Consider the following 20,145-nt stretch of genomic DNA (forward strand, 5'->3'; position numbering starts at 1 on the left):
ATGCTATTCTGGGAAGGTGGGCAGTCCTGGGAAGGGGGCAGCTGGGAGTGAAATGAAGGTGGCAGCTGATAACAATGAGTACCACATGGGGCAGGGAGGCTGGCGAGCATGTTGGCTCTGCAGGATGCTTGATGAGCGCTTTCCAGAGAAGCTGTATCCGTTCCCGACGGCTGCCATAGCAAGACCACAAAATCTGTGGCTTAAACAGTTCTGGAAGTCAGAAGTCCAAAATGAGTTTCACTGGGGTAAAAGTCAAGGTGTCAGTGGGGCTGATTCCTTCTGGAAGCTCTAGGGAAACATTTGTCCCCTTGCCTTTCCCACCTTCTAGAGACCACCTGCATTCCTTAGCTCATCATCCCTTCCCCCATCTCTCCATCTTTAAGGCCAGCAGTGTACCATCTTCTTCATCTTCAAGCCTCTCTCTCTCTCTCTCTCTCTCTCTCTCCTTCCATTGTTGCATCTCCTTCTCTGGCTCTCCCACCTCCCTCTTATAAGGACCCTTGTAATTACTTTGGATCCACCCGGATAATCCAGGATAATCTTCTCCTCTCAATATGCTTTACTCAATCACATCTTCAAAGTCCTTTTAGCCACTAAGGTACCATATTCCCTGGTTCCAGGGATTAGGACATGGACATCTTTGGGGGCCAGTATTCTGTCTACCACGGAAGGTATGAAAGCCTCTGGGACCAAAAGCTTGATGGCATTTAGAGCTCACTTCCACTGTGCTCTGTGCTTGACTCATGAACGTGACACTGGGCATCTAACAGCTTAATCACAGAGACAGACATGTGAAGGGAACATTGCTGTGTCATTAAGTCAACCAAGAAGACAGCATTCACCATAACATACACACAGGACTAATGCAGAGGAGGAAGGGGTAATTCTGGGAAGAACAGAAAAGCTTTAGGAGGGAAACACATCTAAGTAAGGTTTATAAGGACGAGTAATTCTCCAAGGGGGTGGAGGGAATCATGGGTAGGGAGGGCCTCCCAGGCAGAGGGCACAGCATGAGCTAAGGTGTCAAGGAGTGAAGAACCCGAGATGCTGGGATTGCAGGTAGCCCGGTGTTACAGGAGTGCAACACTGTGAGTGAGGAGCTCTGGGAGATCAGGCCAGGATGGGGGTGTCTTCTGTGCTTTAGGAGCTTGCACCTTATCCTGTAGCTACCGAAGGGCTGCTGAAGCATTTTGAGGAGGGTCCTGTGGTCAAGTGGCAGTTTAGACAGCTCACTGTATCTGGCTTTGGGTGGAGAGGGGTCTGGAAGAGAGCAGAGGGAACCAGTCTGGAAGCTGTTGTAGTAACTCAGGTGAGAAAAGATGAGGACTCGAAGTCATGTGACAACAGGGGTGACAGAGAAAAGAGGATGGACTCAGGAGAGGTTGGGGAGGCGACATCAGTAACAGTTGATGATGGGCTCTTTGAAGTGAAAGCGGGAAGAGCTGAGGACACCTCCCAGGCGTTCAGCTTGAGGTGATGCCTCCAAAAGGAGGGCCGTGTTGCAGGGACGATAACAAGTTTTGTCATTGGTCCATGAAAATTGAGGGAGAACATCCAAAGGAGACATCCAGAAGATGAAGCAGGCTCGAGGGGCAACCATAGTGTTATTTAATGCCTTACTGGGAGTACATTTTTTCTAGAAAGGGAAAAAAAAGGAAAATTCCACGGAGAGAGAAACTTTGGTAAACTATGTTTCTGTTTTTCATTTAAATTGCATCATAAACAGGTGAGTTTTAAGTTAAAATAAGGGTGACCTGCAGTTCATCAAGTGTTCATTCAAAACGATGCTAATCAAAGTGTGGTCCTCAGATCAGCAGCATCAGCATCTCCTAGAAACTTTCTGAAAATGCACATCCTCAGGCCCTACTCTGGACCTCATGAGTCATTAGCCCTCTAAGTGGGCTGAAAGTCTGTGTTTTAATGCACCCACCAGGGAATTCTGGCACAAGCAAGTTCCAGAAGCACTGACTGAGACAGTCTGTCTTAAGCACCTACTATGTACTGGACATAATGTTGCCATGGCAATTCAAGGCCAAAAGTTTAGAAGAAACAGGCTAACACAGTAAACAGTGACTGTGAAAATATATAAAAACGATAGAGAAAGAGCACTTTAATTTTATTTTATTTTCTTTCATGTTTTAGACGTCTGTACTTCCTTGTCTCAATCAAACAGATTAAACCAAGCAGTTCTTTAGCATCTTCAGATCTGCCCCAAGTCAACCATATGCTTCTTGGGATTCCCTAACTCTGTTCCCTCAGGCTGGGAGCTCCTTGAAGGTGGGATGGACTAGATGGTGTCTGAGATACTTTCAAGAAACAATGGGTTGTGTCTCTTAGCATCACAGACCTTGATTCCAGCCACACTAGTGGCCCCGTGTTAGCTGGACCTCCATGCTGGTGCTCAGGCTCCTCTTCCCTCTCTGAATTCTCTGCCTTCACACCTCCTTCAAAGCTCAGCTCCAGTCTGCATTGTCCTGAAGCCACTTAAAAACCACAGTAGCCCTCCCAGATGCACCGTTCACATCTGAAGCTATTGCATACATGTTCAGCACACACTACCTGGTGCCTTGTGGAGCCACTTATACATGTTTTACCTTCAGCCAAGCCATGAGTTCCTTGCAAGTAGGGAGTATATTTTATACTTCGTCTTGTTCCCAAGGTGTCCTGACCAGAATCAGAATCAGTCTTCAGTTCTTATTAAACCATTGAATTTAATAGTGTTTTAGGATTAATAGCTTCTCATCTTCTTCCACAGAAATTCACTTCCACATCAAGACCCCATTTCTAATCCTATAGTAGGAGATTCTCCTCTGCAGGAACGTCTCCTTCCTCCCGCCACCAAGGTCTGAGCTAAGTGGCCTTTCTTTTGCAATAACCACAGCACTCTTCTTACTCCTGTCTCATTTTGCTGAAATTACCTGGGAATTATCTAGCACCAGGTTTGTCTCCCTTTACTTGTTATTGCTCTCTAGCACAATGCCTAATGCATTGTAAGTGCTCAGTAAATATTAAATAAAATTCATATCGCCTTCCTGAGCACCCCATGTCCTGACCCCCTTCTCATAGACCTTAATTGGTACACTTCGAATAACACTTATCTCATCATACCTTACATACTTGCTTTCTGTGCATTTATCTAAAAATGGACTGAAAGCAGCATCTGTATCATTCATCACATCCTCGCAGAGTTACTTGAACCTAGTAGACACTATATAAATGTTTCAGTGGAATCAACCTGAATGTCAAATATTTACCGCCTTGGGTCTGAAGGGTGTGATTTTTCCAGGTATGCTATGAATGCCTTTGGCATTTTATTTGCCGTGACTCATCAGTAACATCAGAAGAAGTACACTTCACATGGAAATGTTTTATTTGATTTTGGTATCCCTCAACCTGAAATCTATCACTTAGGTTATTCCAACTGCATATGTCTAAGAGGCTGTGTTTATTTCCCCTGCTGCTTCCCCATCCTGCTGACTTTGTCAGCAACCAGTAAATCTGGGGAAATGAGCTATGCCTTCTCCTTATCCACCACACCCCAGCCGAAATGAAAACACAGCAGATGACAGCCAAGTACATGAACGTTCACATTAGCGGTGAGCAGCAAAGTAAAAGGAGGCCTAAAGCCAAACACAAGTCAAACCCGACTTGCCGTGTCTCATAGGAAGGTGGAGGAATGTCACTCGCTGTCTGCAGTGGGAAAAGGGCACCTTTTACAAGGGAATGTACACGGTTCCTGCTGGATTTATGGACTACCTTTCCCCAGTGTTATGTGGCCAGAGTGGATAAATCAAACTCCAGACAGACAACAACTTGTTCTGCTCCAGATAATGTTTTCACCAATCTGCTTGCAGTATTTATAAACCAGGTGTCAGGTGCAGAAGAATGTGGTCCCTGTTCAGGTGCCATATCACAAGGAGTCTCAGCCTATCCGAGCAAAGCTGATGAGTAAATAAATAAACAAATTGCATTACATCTTTCCCATAAATCTCATATTAATATTTCTCACTAACAATACCTTCAGTGTTAGACCACAAAAGGATTTATTGAAAAAGACTCTTACAGATTTCCTTGACCCTTAAAGCACAGTTTAAAAGCTGGAGCCAACTCTTACCAGCTGATAATAACTGATTGTGTATATCACTTTCCAACTGTGTACTCTATGACATCATGTTGCTAGCTTGAAATCAGCCATGGTAAGAGTATTTAAACCACCAAAATTGACAAATGCTGCAAATCAGGCACATGTGCTGTTAAACATTTACAGGCACATCACTCTTTGTAATTCATTATTTTATAAAAAATGTATCTATAAGTGACTAATTAGTGCATAACAGCCTTGTTCCAGGCACTGAATTAGTAGCTGGGAGATAAAACTTTAAACAAGACAAGGTCCCTGACCTCATGGAGCTCAAGTCGTCAGGGTCAACATAGCCAATAAACAAGTAATCAATAAATGAGAATATTACAGACTGTGATAGTGCTGGAGAAAAACTGTATTCATTATTTGTTGCAGCATAACAAATTACTCCAAAATGAGATACTTCCTATCTCACAGTTTGGACTGTCACAGAGTTGCAGTCTATGTGTTGGTGCAGAATTTGCAGTCTCATCAGAAGGTTTGACTGGGGAAGGATCCACTTCAGGGCTCTTCAGTGGTTGCTGGCAGCATTCAGTTCCTTCTGGCTGTCCCTGGAGGCCATCCTAGCTTCTTGCCACATCCTTAGAAGACTTTCCAAAGGTTCTAGTACATAATAACAGCAGCCATCTACACATGCCAAGCTCCATGCTTGGCACTTTACCTTACCTATTTTAATCCTCACTTACCCTAGAAGTATTATTATTCTCCCCATTGGACAGGTGAGGAAACTGAGGCAGGGAGAACTTAAGTAACGTGACCAAGTTCACTCAGCTACTAAAAGGTGAAGCTGATCAAATGCTGATATCCTTCCCTAAGTGTCAGCTACCCCATTATGCAATAAGGTCCCTGCCTTCATGGAGCTTCAGTGCAGTGAAGGATGGCCATCAGAAATGAGCAGGGGGGCTTCCCTGGTGGCGCAGTGGTTGAGAGTCCGCCTGCCGATGCAGGGGACACGGGTCCGTGCCCCGGGCCGGGAAGATCCCACATGCCACGGAACAGCTGGGCCCGTGAGCCATGGCCGCTGAGCCTGCACGTCCGGAGCCTGTGCTCTGCAACGGGAGAGGCCACAACAGTGAGAGGCCCGCATACCGCAAAAAAAAAAAAAAGAAATGAGCAGGAATTCACCTAAAGGAGGAAGTAGAGGTGGAAAGGTCAAACGTAAGAAAAAGTGGGGTACAGTAGAAGGAAATCCAGTCTGGACAAAGTGTGAAAAGAGGTATGGAGGGCAGTTCAAGATGAAGCAAGAGGAGGATGGGGTACCACATGGGTTAATGGCAGAACCTTTCTCCATGTAACATTTATTCATTGATTTCCCCCCCACAGCTACCATTATCCTTGTTATTAGTGATAAATGTTCCGTTAAATGCTCACTCGTATGGCAGTCACGGTAGCTGTGTAAAGCATCAAGGGTCCAGTGATTGATTACATGCCATATTTAGTGACATGGCTTGATTCTTTGTTTTTCAAGATGGAATGTTTGCTTTTCAAATCAGTGTGATCAGTGAACCCAGCCCGTGTCTGTGGAGATACACCCGAGGCTTTTTCTTGCAGACACACCATCTTCCTTTTGTTTCTAGGATATATATTAACTGGTAGCAAGTAGACACCCAGGAAGAGATGGCAAATACAGTAGAGATGCATAGCTGCAGAATTCAAACCAGGAGAGCAGCTTGACTCTTAGATATGTCTTACAGTTCAGATAGCTTCAAATAACATCACAGCAGTCAATTTCATTCTCCCAGTTTTTACACAGTGCTTCTCTTTGTCAAAATACAGTCCTATCTCCTTGAGCTGGAGTTCCCCAAAGGATAAGCCATTCCCTGAGAATAAATGGCTCTGGTTTGGAAATGCCACTGATATGCTCAGACCTTTGAGATATAATTTAGTTCAGGGAAACAGTAATATATCATCATTATCAATGATGAAAGTAAATCACCCAGCTTGCGTGCTGCATACTGGCTCGGTGTTTTGGTCAAAGGCATGGTCCTTGCCCTTGAAAACTTTGTCATCCACTTATGGGAGATAGTGAATGGGCGTTCAAAATAAGACCAAACAGGAAACATAGCCTTCAAATTAGTCTGGGTAGGCTAGGCACTGTAATAAACTTCCCTTAAACCTGAACAACGGCTCGTCTCTTGTTCACGTCTCAGTCTAAAGCAGGTCAGCAAAGGGTCTCTGTGCCATATAGTCATTTGGAGATGCAGGCTTCTTCCTCTTTGGGAATAGAAAACACGGAGGATTACGTGGGAGTTTTAGGGGCCAGGTCAGTCCATCACTTCTGCCCACATTCCGCTGGCCAGAAGTGGTCACAGAATTTCCTCTTACAGTCTAGCTGTATGCCCTGCAGTCAAAAGAAATAGGATTGGGTGAACAAGTAACTGTCCTCACCACAGTTTCCTCTGATGGCAAGAAACCGAAATTGATTCTGGCTGACTTCAGTGCCAAAAAGAATCTCCTGAATAAACGCCGAGTGTGTCACAGAATCCAGGGGAGAGTTGAAGAGCCAGCACAGGCCCAGATCTCAGAGGCAGAGCTTCCATCTTTCTGGTTAGAGCGGTGCCTTCAGTGTAACTCAGCCAGAAAGGCTCTTTCTATTGGAGTTGATCATACCTGTCTCCCCTCTGAGCCTTGAACCAACTGAGAGAAATAAAGCCAAGAATCAGATCGTGCCAAGGAGAGTACAGCTTGGCCTTTAGAGGACAGTGAGCTTCCTGCCCCCTGCTCAGTTCACTCACCAGTGACAGAACAGCTGGATGGCTGACGGTCTCGTCCCCCAAACGGGGTGCATCCCGTATGGGCGGGGAAGAGCACCAGCGTGGTAACTGTCCTCCCAGAACATTCAAGAAGGTAAAATCCTGGACTTCCCTGGTGGCACAGTGGTTAAGAATCCGCCTGCCAATGCAGGGAACACAGGTTCGAGCCCTGGTCCGGGAAGATCCCACATGCCGTGGAGCAGCTAAGCCCGTGCGCCACAACTACCGAGCCTGCACTCTAGAGCCCACAAGCCACAACTACTGAGCCCACATGCCACAACTACTGAAGCCTGCAGGCCTAGAGCCCGTGCTCCACAAGAAGAGAAGCCACTGCAATGAGAAGCACACCCACCGTAACAATGAGTAGCCCCCGCTCTCTGCAACTAGAGAAAGCTGGCGGGCAGCAACGAAGACCCAACACAGCCAAAAATAAATAAAATGAGTAAATAAATTTATTTAAAAAAACAAACAAAAAAAAGAAGGTAAAACCCTTCTATTGGGCCCAGGAGCAGCATGGGAGAGGCAAGAGGGTTTGCCCTACGTTCTGTCTCCGTGATGCCTGGTTTCACATTTCATATTCCCGGAATCCGATTGTCCCACCTGGGGTTAGGGAGTTAACTGTGACTCGCTCAACTATTGTGAGGGAGACAAACGTGCACGTGGCCACCAGGGCCTATTCCTCTGCATCAATGTTTCTTCCCAGACGATGGGCAGCTGTGGGCTGCCTAGGACCCTTGTCCAGCAGAATAACAAAGGCAGAGTGACCTCTGAGCAGTGCAGAAATGCGCATGTGTATGTATATTTCAAGTATGAGGGATTTAGGGGCAGACTTCCTAGAAAAGGCTCAGCTGGAGTGGGAGGCAGGTCAGAGGTGAGTGGAAGGTTTTCCAGTTGTGTAAGAGCAAGGGGGCTCATACATATGCAATTTTCTCTAAGTCTTCCACATTTCAGAGGAGGTGCTTCTATCATTGGCTACTTTGTTTTTATTACTTTTGTCATTGTGAAAGCAATTATGTTTATTATAGAAAAATCCCCAAATACTGATAGGCCAGTGGACTTCTTATCTTCGAGTTGCTTTTCAAAGTGGAAATCTGGAAACAACTCAAACAAATGACCATCCAGTAGGGAATGAGTGAATAAATTATGCTGGTCTGGAAACAACTCAAACAAATGACCATCCAGTAGGGAATGATTGAATAAATTATGCTGGTCTGGAAACAACTCAAACAAATGACCATCCAGTAGGGAATGATTGAATAAATTATGCTGAATCCATACAGTGGGCTGTTATACAGCTGTTGAAATGAATAGACAGATCTATAAGCAGAGGTGAAAGTGATATGGTAAGACGGATTGTACAGCGGTGTGAATGCTATCATTTGTTTAAATATATGTGTATCTAAAATGTGTGTGTGTGTGTGTGTGTGTGTGTGTGTGTGTGTGTGATGTGTAGGACAAAGGAGGGAGACACCAGGCTACTAACAACATTACCTCTTGGAGATGGGGTTGGGGGTGGGTAGAGAGGAATGCTCACTTTCCACTTTAGAAATGACTGTATCGTTTCTATTTTCCTTATAATAATTGGATATTCTCTGACAGTACAAACATATTCTTTGGTAGCCTTAAGTTTGGCAGAAAATTGAGACTTTGGAACATCTCATCTCAAACCTTGCAATATATCTAGTTCATAGTCTAATTGATTTTCCACTAGGTTAATCAATCGAGTTCCCATTGCAATCATAAAGTTTTATTTATATGAGGAGACAGGAGTTGGCTGGTTCATTTTTTTTAATTATTTATAAAATTTATTAAACTACAGGAGAGTTAAGCCAACGTGTCATTCGTTTGTGCCAGCGAAAGAATTTGTATGTACGTCTGCTTAGCTCTGACTCTATTTTGTTACAGTTATATGTGAACATGCCTGTCATCAACCGTAAACATCTCTGAACCCCTTAAAGAAAAGGACCCTCTTCACATCCCTATATCCCCAACACCATATTTAGACTCGATGTCCAATAACTTCCAACTAAAGGAATGCATGAACTAATGAAAGAAAAAATTATAATAACTCTCTTTGGTCAAAAAAAATATTTCTGCAGAGGGGAAAATTTTAAAAGGAAAAACAATGTATTCGTGAAATTATTGGAATACTCTTGTGAAGAGCCTATTGTGATACTCTAGTGTGATACAATCGCTCTTACACTTTCTTGCAAATAACCAGATAATTGATCATAGCATTCGTTGCAATATTAGTCAGAATTCCCTTGTTGCTTCTCACAGAACATCTCAATTAAATGTCTTAAGGAAAGGAGAAATTTATTAGCTCATAGAACTCACAAATCTGAGGGGTAAATTCTGGCTTCAAGAATGACTATTAAAGAGCTCAAATTAGATTAAAAGAACTCCATCCCTTCCTCTCAGTTCTGTGTTGTCTTCTTTCTCAGGCTGCCTTTCTCTGTGTGGTTGCAAATGGTCACCACCAGCTCCAGATTTTGGTCCTACCACCTTCAAGTCCAACAGAAAGAGGAGTTCTTTTGCCTACAAGTTCTAAAGAAATATGTCCTGGAACTGAGTTTCAATCCCAGGTGGCCTAACTTGGGTTATGTGCCTATCACATGGCAATGGGAATGGGAGGCCCTGATTGTACAAGCCTGAGCTACATGACCATCCCTAGTCCAGGGATAGAGTCAACCCTACCTGAACTCCACGTGTACTAAGAGTGTGGAAGCGATGATACCCTCAAAGGAAGTATAGCATCAGTACCAGAGGAGGATGGGATGGATGCTTGGGGAGGCGGGGCAGCACATATCCAATAGAGTTAGCGCTTGAAGCTACCCTGGGGTGTGTGTCCACAGCTACCTTCACTGCAAGTTGGAGAAGGGCAAGTGCTATGAGAAATTTGCATCCTTGTTCAACAGCCATTATAGAATCATGCTCATCCCCCAATGTGTTTCATGGGGCAAGGTCAGCTGTTCTTTAACGACAAGCCATGCCTGGGGTCATAAACTAAACATCCTGATAGGAATGATACGAAAATCGGTAAGATCTTCTTGAAAGCAATGTTGAAATATCAATAAATACTCTTAAAATGTTCATACTCTTTAGCCTAATAATTCCACTTCCTGGAATCTTTTTTTTTTTTTTTTTTTTTGTGGTACACGGGCCTCTCACTGTTGTGGAGCACAGGCTCCGGACGCGCAGGCTCAGCGGCCATGGCTCATGGGCCCAGCCGCTCCGCGGCATGTGGGATCCTCCCGGACCGGGGCACGAACCCATGTCCCCTGCATCGGCAGGCAGACTCTCAACCACTGCGCCACCAGGGAAGCCCTAAAGTTTTTTTTTTAAGTCAAAATACATTGAGAGCTTCCTGAATAAAGATGTTCATTGCAGTGTTATTTAAAATTGTCAAAATTTTAAGAAGACTAGAAATAACCTCAAGTCCTAATAATTGAAGATGATGAAATAAATTATAAATTATGCATATGATTAATTTTATGCAACCCTTAAAATAATATCAAGGAATTATGGTGGTAAATGATATTGCATGAGGGAAATGATATTAAGTTTCCATCCCCACAGCCAACTCTAGTCTATGAATGGTGACTGTCTTGCCTTGGAGAGATTCCAAAGACACATTTATGCACAACAGGTAAGAGTGCTATGAAAGGCGCCTGCCCTAGATGGAGGGGGGCACACAGCGTCAGCCCGAGCAACATGCATGTCCCCTACCCCGAGTGATAACCCAGATCTAAATGTCATCCTCTGTTGTGCTTTTGCTTTGTAGACTCTGGAAAATCCCAAGTATGAATTGATCATTGAGGCTCAAGATATGGCTGGACTGGATGTTGGATTAACAGGCACGGCCACAGCGACAATCATGATCGATGACAAAAACGATCACTCGCCTAAATTCACCAAGAAAGAGGTAAACCCCTGTTGAATGCCAGCCTTGTGTTCATGGCCGTGATTGCTGATTAATATTAATTCAGTGTACCACAGCCCTAGCCCGCTCCCTGCTTGGGACATCAAAACCCTCCTTTGTGGAGAGAAGATGGTGTCTTGCTGGAATACTCTTTTACACTTTTCTCTTTTTTTTTTTTTTTTTTTGTAAAGCTGAAAATACCAGAGCATTATGAAAACAAAAGCATTGAATCTCGTTGAAGTCCATAAGAAGACAACTTTTAATGCCAAAGTGCCATTTTTGTAGTTTTATTGGTGTTATTTAGCGCTGAATTGTGTGAGTCCTGTTGTGATTTTAGCATAACAATAATTTTTTTCAGCAAGTACAGATTGAGAGGCCGGACGGAAAAGCATCAAGAAGGTAAAGCAGATTTTCTTGGCCATAACAGGGTGGCCCAGGAGCTTATCAATAACAACCAAGTTAGCTTGTCTGGCAGAGACATTACTATTCTCAGCTCCTGTGCTTTTATGATTGTGGATCGTGCTTGCTGTTTCCCATTTTTTCCAATGGAGCAATGTTTGGGGACAGGCTGAGTATGCAAAATTTCATCCAGCTGCTGAATTTGTATCCAGGCTAGGGAGTCACTGGCACTGTGCATCTGATGGAAATGTGCTGTGGTCATGGTTTCTTTGGGGGTCAGGACCAGAGCCAAGGACTTGACACCCCTCTTACTGCACAGGAGTGTAGCATCAGTAATGACAGCCCCGTCGTTTGCCAGACCTTTCCTGGACATCCACCACCACCACGGGCTCTCCACCCTCGATCCATTGCCTCATCTGACCGTGTGAGGTTGGATTCGTGAGCCACATTTTCTACCCAGTGAGAGTGCTTATTTTAAGCTCAGAGAATCTAGATCTCCAGGGTTACAGGCAGAGTAAGTGGCAGAAATGGGATGTGAGCACAGCTCCCTGTTTACCATGCTCTCAGCTGCAGTGCTTTGCTTCCAAGGAAGATGTTGATATTTTCTACGCTCCCGGGCATTCAGAAAAAAGATCCGTGTCTGGATTTGCAGTTGCCCACCCCTCTCTCAAGTGTCTCAGGGCTACCCCAGGTGGCCCTTCTCAGCCCCCTGGCTCCGCAGTGAGCTCTCCACATTAGCAGCCCTACATGACTCATTCACGAGGTGGAAGTCTCCCCCTCTGCCAGTGGTGTCTTGGACACTCAGAATTCTAACCTCAAAACAACAAAGTCCACGTAGCTGACGGTCTATTCTGTTGCTCCCATGACACTGTTTCTATAGCTGCTAATACAGATTGCTTATTAGTCCCATGTTTCTCAAACTGTGTTCCAAGAAATTAGTTCCACAAGTTATTATCATTATAGGGCAGGGGGTGGGGAGAGATTTCAGGGTCAGACAGATATGGAGAACACTGAGATGAATGGTGTGAAAGATTTCTTTTACTGTAGGACTTCTGGGTACCTTTAAAATGCTTTGTGTTTCTCTAAGAGGGGTAGGTGTGGTCTGTAGGGTTTCTCAGACTTATTTGGCCTGGGAATAATTTTTCCTGGTCCATCTCACCATGGCTCATCGAGCTGGTATTCATGGGATATTCATTGGGAGATATTGGTTTATCTGCAGAATTTCCTGCAAACCTCTTTCAAAAGAATAACTCAAGGCACAGTGTAATATTCAATATAGATATAGTAATGAAAATAGAAATTGGATAACCCCAATCTAAAATAAGAAAACCTATTAACGTTACCAGGTGGGTGAGATTAATTAGTTATTTCAGTGGAGCCTAAACTAAGCTCAGAATTGTGTACCTAGTTATGGACTAAATACTGTGAGTGAGAGGCTTTTGTTGTTGTTGTTGTTATTAATACCAATGAATCCAAGGAAAAATTTTAACATAGATCTTAAAGTAAGAGACCTTAAGTAATATAATGGAAAATGTATTCATTTGTGAATATTGGCAAAAGCACAAAACTCTCTTCAAATGGACATTGGGGGCTTCCCTGGTGGCGCAGTGGTTAAGAATCTGCCTGTCACTGCAGGGGACATGGGTTTGAGCCTTGGTCCGGGAAGATCCCATGTGCCACAGAGCAACTAAGCCTGTGCACCACAACTACTGAGCCTGCGAGCCACAACTACTGAAGCCTGCATGCCTAGAGCCCATGCTCCGCAAAAAGAGAAGCCACCGCAATGAGAAGCCCGCGCACCACAACAAAGAATAGCCCCTGCTCACCGCAACTAGAGAAAGCCCACACGCAACAATGAAGACCCAAAGCAGCCAAAAATAAATAAATTTATTTTTTAAAAAAATGGACATTGGACAATGAGCTTGAGATTCTCTCAGGGCAGAGCTGATGTCACAACTCATATGGAGATACAAGTAACAAAACGAGAAAAATGGGTAGCTAGCAAGTACATCAGATTCTCTCTCTTAGATGTTAGGTATCCCATAGGAGTCTTTGCCAATGTTGGATATATCAAATTCACAATTAAATTTTCTAGCGTGTTCCAGGATGGCTGATGTTCTTTGTCATTGATTCATACATTTTGGACATGTATGAACGCTAGAGGCAGTATAACAGTGATGTGAAGGGCTGGGCTCTGGACCAGAACTGGATTCATATCACACCTACCAGCCACGGGATCTGAGCACGTTCACCATCTACATTCTCGTTTTGTCACCTGTTCATGGGGCTGATGCTAAAGCCCACCTCATTGGGCTCTTGTGAACGTCAAATGAGCGGAGTGGTGAAGAGCCCTAGTGCTTGTCACTTCATGTTCTCTGGCGTGTTGGCGATGGGGATATGGTGGGCGTTTAGAAGGCGGTAGTGAGGACAGTCATGACGAGGGTAGTGGGACAAAGGCAGCGGCGAGGAAGGTGGTGAGGAAGACGACTGCGGTGAGCAAGATGATTACATGATGGTGATGATGTTTCTAAAATTCAAAAGGCCAAATGACGTTCTTATCTAAAGGGCCATCTCCCCTCCATGTTGAAAGGCTGCTGTTTTCCTTGAAAGCGATCTATGAACCTGCTCAAGCACTTCAAAATACGTGATTAAGACCCTCAAGTTCCAGGGGAGAAGTAATTCTGGAGGAGAGGTGGTGGAATCTGTGAAACTCATCACTGTGGGCAAAAGCAAAGAAGGCTAAGAGGAACCTGTTAGGCAGAAAAAGAGGACTGATAAGGACTCAGCCCAAAGGTAGTGGTCTTGGGTGTGGAAGTGGTCAAACAGGATGAACTAGGAATAGAGAGGAAACATGGACCCTGTGATCTTAAAGATGAAATAATTTTCAGAGATGAAGGTCAAGGTTCAGTCATCCCAGAATAGAAATGGTGATCATTTGGGCTTAAAGGTATCCAGGAACCTGTCCAAGAAGATGTTGCCTTATGTAAGTTTCTGCATATATTAGGACATTTCTTAGGAAATTCATGAAAGTATATGGTTATTATCTCTCTTTTAAATTCTATTTTACATGGTCTTCCATCTCCAGAGAGGTGCATTTTTTGATCTGTTTAAAAGAGGAGTTTCAGTTGGCCACAAATAACAGACAGGAAATAATGCTCTGTTAAATGGGTTAGAGGTATAGTTTCTCTCACATAGAAGTCCGTAGGTAGACAGTCCCAGGCCAGTATGGTGAGACCATGATATTGTCAGTTTACCGTATTCCTCTTATCTTTCTTCTCTGCCTTCCCCAAAGCTGCCTCGTGGTACAATAGGGTCACCGCGGTGCCAGCCATCATGTGCATGTAACAGGTAGAAAGAAGCAGGAAATGAGAAGGGCAGAGGAGGACCTGCCACCTAAGTAAACGTCATTTAAAGAGATTCCCCAGAAAGTCAAATGACTTATGTCTCCTTAGCCTTCCTGATCTGTGAGGGTGACTGAGAAAAACTCCAGCTATCTTTAGTTGGCAGGTTGCAGCCCTTGGTAATATAGCGGTTGTTACTAAGGAAGGAGATATTTTAAAGGGCGTTTTAAACAGCACATTCTTAGTGCAAACTAAGATCATTTGTTCCCCAGTGTTTATTCACACTGACCGTAAGCTTGCTGAGAAGCAAAGCCCACACCTCTCTTATTCTCTGTTGCATTCCCAGTTGGCACTCAATAATTCACTCTCTGCCAAATGTTTCCTGAAGGTGATTTTAACTGGAGAACAGTTTCACTGGATATGATGAACCAAGTACTTTAAATTGTTACTGACACATGAAATCAATTTTTAGTCATTGATTTTCATGAAAATTTGGGTTAGAAGCACTAGTCTCCCTATGGAGAGTCTTCCGTGAGTTTTCCTAATAGCTTTCACACGTGGCTTTAACTGTTAGTTCATGTTTGCATGTTAGTTGTGACTTTTCTAGATTAGGTATTTGGAAATGATTTTAGGAAATCTAGTTAAACTTTCCAAACCCAGAGTTTGGATTATAGTTGAGAATCTCAGTCCCATTTAGAGCAAAATGACTTGTCCATTTCTCTCTCTAAAGTTGCTTTTTTTTTTTTTTTTAAGAAAAGACACGTGATTTGTACTTATAGCATAGCAGATGCTCAACACATACTGACTGAATAACTCATTTTCACATAAACCCCAGGTCATGAGGATTAACAGACTTGCTATTAATTTTAAAAGAATGTGTTTGCAAATGATTATAAGGTTTTTAAATGAGTTTTCATTCATTTATTCAATCAGTTGATTTTCAGATTTTAATTAAAATGGCAATTGGTAATGAAGACTGAATAACAGGATTTTTTTTTTTTTTTTGGCTATTTGATGAATTCTTTCTAAAGTAAATGTTTCAGTGTTCAAGCTATAACATTACAATACATGTAGTAAAAATGGCATAAATCTTAAAAGGCCCTGTCTTCCTGGAAGATGAGGGATGGGTAAATGCTCTGATTTTCATAAAGGGGTGAAGATAAATGGTGTGAGCCGGAAGCCAGCTAGGTGAAACTGAGCCACCAGCAGATATTTGCATTAAGTTATCAAGGGGGTGCTGGGGTCCAGTCTCCAATTCCTAAAAGTCTTCAAGGACCTTAATGCTTTAGGAGTCTTATTTTTCTTTGGACTATGAGCTTTCATAATAAAAATATTTTCTTAATTAACTGCCTAATTTGCCCTATAATACTTTTTCTCTTACATGTTTGAAAACTCTATGGTCTCTTCTTTATATAATAATTATGCAAAACCATTTTCTATAGAAAGAGAGCAAAAAGACTAGTCTTTCCTATAGCAGGGTTGATAGAAATTTGCTCTGTATTACTGAGAGTTTAGGAACATTTTTTTCACCTTTACTACATTATTTCATTGTTGGAAAACTCATGTAAATTTTGAGAATTGTGGTTAAATTTAAGGAAATCTCTATCAAGTTTCTGTTGTATATATGTTTTATATATGTACATATGTATACATATATATATGAGCTCTGCAGTTTCAAATGTTCTTGTATAAAGACTAATCTTTAAATCGACGACACTTGTTATTTATGTCACCCACATCGTTGTTTTGAAACATATTAAGCGTTTTATATTGTCTTTATTGATGTTGGTATTGCAGGTAAATCACAAGAAATTTAAATCTTTACCGATGTGTTCATTATGACTCACTTCTCTTCATTAGTAAGTTTATCAATCAAGGAACTATTTTATTTCTTACATCAGAAATTTACTTTTTCCTCTTAATGAAATATCTGATGCAAGATGATGTCAGGATAACATTTGTTTTATTCCTTAACTTTATCATTTTTGCTTTCTGTAAACCAATAAGAGTAGAAAAGGATGACTTTAAATCAGTCTAGGATTGAATTCGTTCATCGAGTTTCAGTCTTACATGAGGGCCATCGTGGTTTCCCTTACTCCTGGGTACAGCCTTTCTGGGGCCCCAGCTGAAAGATGGGTATTTTTACAAGGGCCCTTCTGCCTTGGACACCCTGAATTTCAGTGGTCTTGTCATCCCCATGAGACTGCTGAAAGCTCTGCTCAGCTTCCTGGTCTCTTAGCAGCACTTTCTTCTGCTCAGATTCTTAGCCTTTTGTCCCTGTGCCTTTATAATTTAGAAACTGCGTTAAGGATAAAAGTTCCATAAAGTATTGGCTTCACTTCAGTAAACTTCCCTTCTCAACAGGATCCTGGATTCTCAAGTTCTGGCTGTCTTCGTAGCTCTGTAGTGCTTTCAAATAGGTGGGGGGTTTTGTGTGACATCTGTATTCTTGAGCTATCCTAGATTTGAGGGATGGTCTAGAAGCAGCTTGCCCCACTTACCATAAACAAAGAAAAATATGGATTAGCTTTTTAACCTGGATTACTAGGGAAAAGCAGTAGATATTGTGTATGTGGAATTCACTGTAGCACAAAACATCACAATATTTTCATTAAAAACATGGATTGAAGAAATATAATTAGTTTTGACAGTAACCACCCCCTCTCATACCATTTGCTTCAAAATCAACTCATTTTAGTAAAAAGATTAAAAATGTTGTGTCTCCTCCTTGATATTGATAATCAAGAAATCACTAACCCCGAGGGAATTGAACTGCATCATTAGAGGCAGACTTTGCTTTCCCGTTCCTTCGCTCTTGAGTTGACATGAGTATTGGGAGTTTTCTGAACTCTTGGATCTCTTCATTTGTTTTTGGTAGTTTGATGGCCCCAGGTATAAAGATCGTAAATGTACCTTTGTGTGCCAAAGGTCTAACCGAAGTGAATGTATTTATCCACTCCTCCAGGATTCCATGCAATATATTTGAGTGCTTTAAATGAAACTCTCCGTAAGAGTTTATTTCCCTTAGGAGAGCCCTTTAAATTCCGAGGTGCCTGTGTCTAAACACTGACCACATAATTATATATGCTGCTTGCTCAATAGAGATTAATCCAGAAAACCAACCACATACTTCTTAGAAGATCGAACCCATTTCAATTATCTGACACAAGTGACTTTTCTGGAGGGTGGAGTCCAAACATACACTATTGGGATCTTTATCCCGTGCTTTGGCTGGCAGATGGAGGTATCCCAATATGTACAGAAAGGGAATATTTGGAGAGAATAGAGCAGTGTGATTTCAGTGCACGGATACCACCAATTCCCAGCTGTGCAAATGGTCACATCCCTCCAGATTACATCACTTCCTGGTCCATCTTCATCCAGGCCAACATCTTGTCCAAGGACTCCAGGAGCCATCTATTGCAAATTGCATTCCCAGCTTCCCATCACATAATTGAAAAAGGGTTGGCTGCAAAACAGCCAACGCCCACGTTCCCCATTTATCTTCACTTGGAAGGGGTGAGTTCATTGCTTTCTTTGCACCAAGGTCGTAGAAAAACACGAAATCATCAACTAAATCTCCTAGTGTTCAAATTTCAGAGGTACTTGAAACAGCAGGTCTACAGCTGGATTTCTCGACTAAAAGAGAGTGAAGTGAAACATTTGTTCAAATGTAAGCAGTGCTCTATAAATAGACGCCATCATCCAAACAAGAGTTTTCCCGCTAAGGAAAAGGGTAGTGTGTGCTTTCCCAGACTTAATTGTTCAAAGACAGCAGGGTGAGAAATCTTGCATTGTCGAAAATGCGCGTGTCGCTTATGCACTGCGTTTGTGATGTCGAAACGTCTGGATTTGTTAAAGTGAAAAACTGTAATCTACCTTGTGGCTGGTTCTTCAAGCCTCTTGTAGAGGTAGACCAGATAGCCACATGATTTATTGCATTAATTGTTCTTTCATAATTATACTCATGATGCATTGATCCCTGTTGTCTCTGTGTGAACCTCTATGCAGATTCTGTGCCTTGGCTAAACCTCTGGTTATGCTCAGAGGGTCAGCAGCAACTCAGTGACAATGAAAGCAATTTTTTACTACCACTGGCAGAGTCTCACCACTGAGCCTGTCTCCCAACATCGTTTAGATGCTTTGATATTTAGGGACAGGTCCTTTTCATCACTGCTTCTAGGACTCAGCACAGGGGCAACATCAAAAGTTTAACTAGAGATGAAATTATTATTCATGCAGCAAATTGTTTTTACCACCTGTGGTGTCTCAGCTTCTAATATACTATTAAATATTATTGCAGTTCCATATTATATACAGTGTTGCATGCACACCATCATATGTCGTTATGTAATATTCTGTTATGTATTCTATTCTTTTCTAATATGTACACATCCTAGTTTGCACTTATTTTATTCTAATAATATATAATATTCACCTTCTAATGTGCCATACAATTAAGTTATTTATTTGCTTATTCTCAGTCTCCCCAGATTAGAATGTAAGCTCCACGCAAAAGGGAACTTTGTCTCTTTTGTTCCCTGCTCTGGCCCCAGCACCCAGCTTTGGAACATAACCAAATAATGTGCAAATGAGTGAATAAATTATAAATGTTTGACAATAAGCAACAGAGGCCATCGAAAAGTTAGAGAGTGATGTTGCTGAAAGGGGCTTTAGAAAGAACCTCAACCAACCCTCTGGTTTTAGCGCCGAGGGAGGCTGCTCAAGGCTGATTGCAGATCCCAGGCCAGCCTCATTGTGGCACAAAATACTGCTGCCGGTGAAAAACCAAGGCCCTACTGTAGCACAAAGTCATGAGGGATCCTAAGGTTTATCATTTTTCTGTGGTGCAGAGAGCCGAGAGGGTTGGAGTTAAATTCCTTTCCAGAAGTGAATAAACGAATCTGCATAACTGCAGAGAGCCCTAAATCTACTTCCCTACCAGTCAGGTAAAAAAAAGAAAAAGAAAGAAAGAAAACTCAACGTTAATAAATTATACATAAAGGAATCATCAGAGTAGAGACAGACTCGACTTTTCCTGCAAACTTAAAAACAAGAAAGAAAATATTCCACAGCCCCAGAGTTCTGTGTGGGTTCATTCTTCTAAGTGGGATTAAACAAAATAATCCAGAATTGATTTAATATATTCATTTGTTTCCGAACTAAAATCTGTTTTAGTAACAGGCTGAATATCAATTTTCCCAGTATAGGCAGCATTTTATTTTGCTGTCGACCTGCCCAGATCTGAGAAGACAGGAATTTATGAGAAGTATCTTCTTCAAGAAGCCTGTCTTAACTGAATGTACCTATTGCATATCGTAACATTACACTGTTGCCTTCCAAAGTGCATTCATTCATGCATTCACTGACTCACCAGCCCATCCATCAGAAGTGTATTCCATGATTCCTCTTTGCCAGGGACTGTGTTAGGCTGGGATGCAGTGTGGTGAGCACAACATCCCAGACTAACATGGTCCCTGACCTCAGGAAGTTACGGTCTAAAGTGGGGACAACTGACCAGCAAAGCAAATAGCTACATATGGTCCCTAGCGACAAGATGGAATCACCGTACATGGACACATTGTGTAC

At 42.5% G+C, this 20,145-nt stretch overlaps 1 protein-coding gene across 1 annotated transcript in view; it reads left to right on the forward strand.

The window, feature by feature from the left end:
* The window catches only part of CDH13 (cadherin 13), a 1,033,853-nt gene that overhangs the window by 866,928 nt on the left and 146,780 nt on the right, over nucleotides 1-20,145 (forward strand). Inside the window, exon 8 of the mRNA XM_030863234.2 lies at nucleotides 10,679-10,819. Within this exon, the coding sequence (XP_030719094.2) occupies nucleotides 10,679-10,819 (141 nt within the window). The remainder of the gene's footprint in view (nucleotides 1-10,678; nucleotides 10,820-20,145) is intronic.

Source organism: Globicephala melas, chromosome 19, assembly GCF_963455315.2.
Source record: "Globicephala melas chromosome 19, mGloMel1.2, whole genome shotgun sequence".
NCBI lineage: Eukaryota > Metazoa > Chordata > Mammalia > Artiodactyla > Delphinidae > Globicephala > Globicephala melas.